Source organism: Odocoileus virginianus, chromosome 3 (genome assembly GCF_023699985.2).
Source record: "Odocoileus virginianus isolate 20LAN1187 ecotype Illinois chromosome 3, Ovbor_1.2, whole genome shotgun sequence".
Taxonomy (NCBI): Eukaryota; Metazoa; Chordata; class Mammalia; order Artiodactyla; family Cervidae; genus Odocoileus; species Odocoileus virginianus.
Genome location: NC_069676.1, coordinates 55,746,572 through 55,754,487, shown reverse-complemented (window position 1 = coordinate 55,754,487; position 7,916 = coordinate 55,746,572). Strand labels below are relative to the sequence as shown.

Below are 7,916 nucleotides of genomic sequence, written 5' to 3'. Positions count from 1 at the left end.
TGGTGTTTTCCAGGCAAGAGTACTGGAGTGGGGTGCCATTTCCTGTTATGTTATTCCTAGCATGTTCTGATTCATTTATAGTGTTAAGGATTCTCACTCTATCTTTCTCCAAATCTGGATTTTCCACTTTTGATTGGTGTAGCTAAAGGTAATGTAATAGTAATGGTCAGAGGCACACTTTGATCCGTGTTTATTTAAAAAAATTTTTTTAAATGGAATGCTGAGAGCAGATTCTTTTTTCACCATTGTGTGTATAATTTTTCTAGCTTTCAACTTGAGTAGAAATAGAGGAAATATTTCTGTATGACTTATAGTTTAGGGAAAGGACCATAGATACGAGAATATCTATGTATTCTACCACAGAGATAAGCCTGACAATTTTTCTGCTGAGAATCTTTTATTGAAGAATCAAGTTCCATATACTTGTCCCCATAGCCATCCTAGAGAAACTGGTTCGCTGCCAAAGGAAACTTGGTGCCCTCGAACATCAGGGAGACTCAGAGCATGGTCCATATTTTACAAAATAAAGTGTGCCACGGCTCATCCTACAAGAGAAATCATACTTTTAAAAGGGGGCTTTGGAAATCTCAAATTGAAAGTTGCATCATCTTAGATCAAGCCAGCCAGATGAATATGAAACATGAAACTGAGCAGTTAATTACCAAGCTTCAGCATGGTGAAAAAAAGGGAATTCAATGTACCAGTAAAAGCCAGTGTTAGGAGCCAAACACTGTAAGTTTCTCTTTTATCTGCCACTGAATAATATGATGATGATGATCAAGTGTCTCTTTCCCTAACTTCAATTCTTATTCTTAAGCATGTTCTTTTTCTCTCATTTTCTCTCTGTTTCCTTCTTTTTGTAAAAGACTATGATTTTCAGCCAGCCATCTCTTAGGCTTCATAGCAGCATCTGGCTTATGTAGCTAAGACGGTTTCTGGTTCTGTGTAAGGGGCTCTTTCTACAAATAAAATACTGAATGAACACTTACACAACAGCATTGCAAAATGAACACCTGTTGCCGTATACTGTCCCATCAGATCCACAGTGAGGCATGTATTCCATGGTGCATATTTCTGAATATGTGGTGCACTCAACCTCCCTCTGTTCAAAAAAAAAAAAAAATCAAAACATTAAATCCTAGAAAAGAAACTTTTTTAAAGCCTTGAGGGGATCATTAGTTCAGAATCCCACATGGAGAAAGGTGTATTTTCTGCAGTTTACATAACCTGACCCAACAGTAGTGAGAATACCATCACAGCAGGGGATTGTTCAGCCCAAGTTCAAGGCTGCCCTCTCGTTCTTCAGTGTAGCTGATGAACAGAACCCATCCTGTGGATCCTATCTGGTTCTTAATTGCTGAACTGTGCTGGCATCCACTTAATTCAGGCCCTCACTGCATCTTGCTATCACAGTTACTACCTGCCAGTTTATCATGCTAACCCTAGGCTTACCTGATGTTCCACATTGATGTGAATTTTTTTTTTTTTTTTGAGAAACCAAATCTGATCTTGTTCAAATATTCAACGGACTCTGTCAACAGAAAGCCCCCTCATGACCCATGCCTATCTTTCTAGCCTCATCTACCCTGCCTTTTTTCCCGGCTGAATTAAGGATTGCATTCCCAGAGTTGCCGCCTCTGTACAGCCCTGTGCCTTTGCTTCTTGTATTTATCTTACTTTGCATTTCCTTACCCACTTGATCCATCAGACCGACTCCTCCTCCTCATTTAAGTGTCTGGTTACTTTTGTAAAGGTTCTGTGGCGACATTTCTTTCCCTCACTAGTCACAATGGGTTAGGTGCCCCTTCTTAAAATGAGAGCTTCTCTGAACTGTCTTTACTACCACAACCTCATGTTTGCATTCCTCTTATATCACATTTCAAGCTCTATTAAAATGATTGACTTTCCACTCACATAGCTCTTTGCCCCTAAATTATCTCTACATTTGTGTTCTTGAATTTTTTCATGCTTCCCCTCCTCTTTTTTCTTAATTGGAGTATGATTGCTTTACAGTATTGTGTTGGCCTCTGCTTGTTTAAATAACTGTTTTTTTTTAACTGTTTTTTTTAAACCGTTACGAGAGTGTTCTTAAGTCCCTAATGTTCTCTTCTTAACCTGCTAATTAGTTGCAGCATTAGAAAATAACCACATGTATGTCAGTCTGCCTCAGTTAAGGAGTATGAATAAAGTTTCTGGAGTCTTCCTCTGGGTAAATAAATTATATTTCAGATTTTCTGTTTAGGCTGACCAAGTGTGTTATCTGTGACTACTCATCGTCATAGATAATTTCTAGAATAAATATCTTAAAATAGTTGTTCTCGATGAAAGGGAGGAATTGTTGAAACATTTTATATTAAGGATATGTAAAATTTTTGTGTATACTTACACATTCATTATTATGAAGTTTCCTGAGTTGAGATCCTTTCTTTCTGAAAAAGAAGATTTTACTGAATGGGTAATTCAGTAATTTGATATTTCTTAATCTACAGAGTAAAACATGGTCATATGTCATTCTCCATTGTCTGACCTGAACTAACTAGTTCTGGTTAATATTCTTCCCTAGTTAGTTAATATTTGCCATTAATATCTTTGATAAATGATCATTTTGAATGATCACAAGTAAATGATCATTTGTTTAATCAAAGAAGTTAAAATATAAAAAAATTAGATCAACACTAAAAGGAGAGTAGATTGGGCATTTTTAAAATAGTCCATGAATACTCAGATGGAAATCAAAGGTATAATAAAGTGTGTGGATATTTTTGCAGTTTTAAAAGAAAATATTCACATATCCATAACTGGCACTTATAGTCTGTGTAATTTTGCTATAGTCATTTCTCCTTTCTGAGTATTAGATTTCTTCCTTCTAAAAAGATATGAGATAATATAATCAATCCCATCTCAGTGTTTAGTATCTGGTATTGTATATTCTGAGGGGTTTTATTTGAATAACACTTGCTATTATATTTGACTATGAATTTTCAGAAAGGCTAGAAAAGGAGGAGGAAAACGATTAAAAGGAAGAAGAGCTCATTTCTTTGAGTATTCACTCTGTGTTAGCTGCTTAGTTAAGATTTGATGTGTTTTCTCACAATGAATCCTAAACACTATTATTAATTTCTGCTTTACTGAACACAGAAGTACACAGCAGAATGGGTATTTGCCTAATGTCACAGATCTACCAAGTATATCCTGGATTCTAATCCAGATGTCTGACACAAAAGTCCATGATTTTAACTGCTAGTAGGAAAGCAGTGAGTTCAAGTCACTGGAGTGGCTGGTAACAATCATTATTATAAAATCTCCTAGAAGATGTTGTTTATAGTGAGGACTTAATATTTAATGTGTGGGGATGGTGGTGGTGAGGATTCCAACTAATTCCAACTATCTGTTTATACTTCCATTCTCTTCCCTAGACTTTTCCAGACAATCAGAGAAGCAACATGATTTTCCTCTGGGGTGTGAAGGGTAGATCAAAGTGTTATAATAGTGTCCATGGCTTACAGCCCAAATAGCAACAGCTCTCTTCTGAGTTTCCATTAACTGATAAGAAATATATAACACAAGAGATTTATGAAAGTTTGACCAAGAACATGTTTCCTGCCTGAGACCCAGGTTTCCTTAAATGTAATATGGCAATAAAAATGTCTATATGTGATAGCTAATGCTGGAGGGATATTGTGTAATATAGTATACATGAGAATTTTGCTGGATAACAAAGAAATATACACAATATATATTCCTAATATAGCTAGTTTGTTTTTTTTTAAACAAAGCAATGTCTACAGAGTAGTAGAGGAACATGACAAAAAGTAAGATGTCAAACCATGTTTTCAAAAGCCAAGCAGATTTTGGCCAATGTTACTTTTGTGATTGTAAAGCAAAACAAAACTGGGCTCCAAATTGAGTATTATACTTACCTATTTAGGAAACAAAACATGCATTCATTCCCGTAAGTTTTCAGATCCATGCCACATATTGGTGCCCATTCCTTTGTGCACGCAATCCCATCACTTGTTATGTTGTATTTGGTGCAGTCCACCTGTAATTGGAACAAAAATAATACTCTGCATTCTGTTCCTTCAATTCTGCCATCATTCTTGTATCTAGATATATCTTATATCTAAGAGAAGAGAGTAGGAAGATTCCTAACCTCTTCAGCTTTTCAGCAAACATGTCTAGAAGACCTTTTATGGACCAGGTGCTATGCTGCAAAAATAAATCAGATCTAGAACAGTCTTTAAATGAGAATTAGCAGTTTAAGCAGGAAATATTAGTCTCTCTCTCTCTTTTTTTTTTTAAGGTTGTAATGAGAGTCCAGTATAATAATGAATGTGAAAAATACTTTCAACCTAGATGTCCATCAACAGATGAATGGATAAGAAAGCTGTGGTACATATACACAGTGGAATATTACTCAGCCATTAAAAAGAACACATTTGAATCAGTTCTAATGAGGTGGATGAAACTGGAGCCTATTATACAGAGTGAAGTAAGCCAGAAAGAAAAACACCAATACAGTATACTAACACATATATATGGAATTTAGAAAGATAGTAATGATAACCCTATGTGCAAGACAGAAAAAGAGACACAGATGTATAAAACAGTCTTTGGGATTCTGTAGGAGAAGGCGAGGGTGGGATGATCTGAGAGAATAGCATTGAAACATGTATCTTATCATATGTGAAGCAGATCACCAGTCCAGGTTTAATGCATGAGACAGGGTGCTCAGGGCTGGTGCACTGGGATGACCCAGAGGGATGGGATGGGGAGGGAGGTGGGAAGGGGGTTCAGGATGGGGAACACATGTATACCCATGGCTGATTCATGTCAATGTATGGCAAAAGCCACTACAATATTGTAAAGTAATTAGCCTCCAACTAAAATAAATAAATTTAAAGAAAAAATAATAAAAAAATTTTTTAAAAGTAAAATAAAATACTACCTAAAGGTAAGAGCTTCCTTTATCTCCTGTTCTCCTTTTGCACAGAGATTCCTTTAAAGAAACACCACCAGAAAAGTAGAGTAGAAACAGTTTTTACCTCCCACGGAATTATTTCAGCCCACTGTGAGTCAATTTAGGTACCTTCACTACTCATTTACACATTCACCCTGATTTCATTTTTACAAAGAGCATGCCAAAAAGGTACTCACCTCTATCCCTATTTCTCGATCACCAGAAGTGACTAGGATGAGATGCATTTTGAGAGAAGGAATTAGAGAAATAGTAAATTATACAGTTAGAAATGCAAAGCTGAATTCATTGTTCACAGTAACTAAAACCCATTTCCCAACTTCTCTTGCCCAGACCAGACCAAAAAGAGGTCACTTCTTTACTCAGGGCCAGCTAAGCGTGAAGTCAGAGAAATATGATCCTGACCCCCTGCCTCCACCAAAAAAAGAGATGAGATTGGGGGCAGGAATCTCTGATCACTGGAGAAGGAACTGTAGAGGAATCCAGGAGATCCTGTGGGCATGCCCAGGAAGAGTTGGACTTATGGTCTCAGAGTTACATAGGTGGTTTCTAAAAGGGCAATCAGAAACCTGAGAGATCTGATGAGGAACTGAGCAGGAAGTTCTCAGTCCTTTTCTTCTCAGCCTCTCCTCGTCTTCCTGAAGGTCTGATTTACCCCTACTCTGTTGATCAGACCAATCTAAATAGATGCCTTCTAAATTTTCTTTTGACTTTAACATTGTATGGGGTTCCCTTGTGGCTCAGCTGGTAAAGAATCCGCCTGCAATGCGGAAGACCTGGGTTTGATCCCTGGGTTGGGAAGATCCCCTGGAGAAGGGAAAGGCTACCCACTCCAGTATTTCACTTTCACTTAATATTCTATAATTACTGAAGGCCAGATATATTGCAGTTAACATAAGAGCATGAGTATTGAAAAGGAATCCTAACTCACCAGATGGAGTGGCAGCCCATGTCATGGCTGCCAGAGCAAGGATGGCAAAAGTAGTGATGCAGTTCATAGTGATGATGAATGAGGATATTTGAGAGCCGTTGCCCTGAGTCAAGAAGTTCAGAGAGAAACAGACAAAAAGCAGTCTGACAGATGCATGTATATATATACTCAGAGCAGGGTCCAACCCTCATTAAAATTGCAATGACTAATGGCTGTTAATCCAAGCAAGGTTGTTTCTTTTCATTTTTCAAAGAAAGCTTCCTTATTATCTTGAGTAACAGACAGTTGAAATAGTTACATCCTGGTACCAACTACCAGATATTTTCCATAATAATCCTTTGATCTCTCAGCAGGTATAATGGCATGGCTATATTTGAGGACAAATAAAGTCATAGGTGAAGTGAATAGCAAACAGACTTTTAAATGGCATGTAAAATGTTTTTAAGGTTATTGTGAAGCAAGAATGTTGAAATAGTTCAGAGAAGCGATGAGGACATTTCTTTAAAATGTACTGTAGTAGACACCATTAACAGCACCATAAACCTTGCTCTTCTAGAGTATGAACACACTTTACAGCATTCTGTGAAGGCTTGTTAAATGATTAACCTTATGAAATGTGGAGGCGAGTATTATTGCTATTTTGCAGATAAAACAACAAAATCAGAAAGATTAAGTATATTCTTTTTAGTCACATTCTTAATAGGAGCGCTGGTCCCTTCCAATTCTAGGACTATACTTCAAAAAAACAAAAACAAAAAACTAGGATATACTACTTCGGTCACTAAAGTGGATATTTATAATAAAAACCCATACTTCGACATGTTATCTCATGCCTTTTAAGATCATATCATGATATTGTGTGTAACCCATTCTCCTGCACCCATACCTATAAATATTCTGTTTATCTACATGACCAGTATTTTTTCAATAATACAGGCCCAGTGATTTTCAATTATTTAGCATTTTCACCTCCATTATCTCTTGTGGTCTTCACATCAGCTCTCCAGAAAACAGAGTTAATATAAAGGAAAAATAAATTCACAAAGGACAGATTCAGAGATTGGAGGAGATAAGCAAATTCCCCAAAATAGATAGCTATTGTGATCTTCACTGAAACCAGATCTTCCAGTTTCAGATCTTACTATCTTCCAGTAATGACTGTATTTGTTTCTAATTATTTAAGATATGTTTCTCTCATTCATACTTTTCATTTTCCAATACCACCTCTTTTCTCTCTGAATTCTACAGTTTTAGTTTATTGTAAAAATTTGAATACTTACATTTCACATATATTTCAAGGCTTTATCAACATTTGAAATATGTATACCACAATGAAGTGCAATCCAGAAGGTTTTCTGAATGGAGTAAATGGTCATCTTTCCAGGTTATAGTGAAACATCTGTTTAGAGGTACCATGTTCTAAGTAGGTAACAGAAATGAGAACAATGACTCACAGGATATGAGAACTGGTGAGTCCCAGAACAAACATCTGGATCTGTGGTCTTCAGGCTTTCTGTTGTTGTTGTTTAGTTGCTAAGTTGTGTCCGAGTCTTTGTGACCCATGGACTGCAGCACACCAGTCTTCCCAGTCCTTCATATCTCCCAGAGTTTGCTCAAGCTCATGTGCATTGAGGCAGTGATACCCTCCAGCCATCTCATCCTCTATCACCCCCTTCTCCTCCTGCCCTCCATCTTTTTCAGCCTCAGAGTCTTTTCCAGTGAGTTGGCTCTTTGCATCAAGTGGCCAAAATATTGGCATTTCAGCTTCAGCATCAGCCCTTCCAATGAATATTCAGAACTGATTTCCTTTGGGATTGACTGGTTTGATCTCCTTGCTGTCCTAGGGACTGTCAAGAGTCTTTTCCATTACCACAATTCAAAAGTGTCAATTCTTTGGCACTCAGTCTTCTTTATGGTCCAATTCTCACATCTATACATGACTACTGGAAAAACCATAGCTTCAACTGTATGGACCTTTGTTGGCAAAGTGATGTCTCTGCTTTTTAA

General features: G+C 37.0%; 1 protein-coding gene across 1 annotated transcript; it reads right to left on the bottom strand.

Annotated features, from left to right (window-relative positions):
* Positions 1-378: 378 nt before the first annotated feature.
* Positions 379-6,085, bottom strand: LOC110135891 (double-headed protease inhibitor, submandibular gland-like). The gene is made up of 6 exons (XM_020891240.2): positions 5,910-6,085; positions 5,158-5,189; positions 3,921-4,042; positions 2,387-2,429; positions 990-1,102; positions 379-545 (listed from the first exon to the last, which is right to left on the bottom strand). The coding sequence occupies exons 1-6, from the start codon at positions 5,974-5,976 to the stop codon at positions 488-490; spliced, it is 435 nt and encodes a 144-aa protein (XP_020746899.1). The 5' UTR covers positions 5,977-6,085; the 3' UTR covers positions 379-487.
* Positions 6,086-7,916: the final 1,831 nt, after the last annotated feature.

Coding starts and splice junctions, on each gene's coding strand:
- LOC110135891 (XM_020891240.2), bottom strand. CDS start 5,976: ATGAACTGCATCACTACTTTTGCCATCCTTGCTCTGGCAGCCATGACA. Junction 5,190..5,909: donor ATGGGCTGCCACTCCATCTG/GTGAGTTAGGAT, acceptor ATCTCATCCTAG/TCACTTCTGGTGATCGAGAA. Junction 2,430..3,920: donor ATGTTTTGTTTCCTAAATAG/GTAAGTATAATA, acceptor CTTCTTTTTCAG/AAAGAAAGGATCTCAACTCA.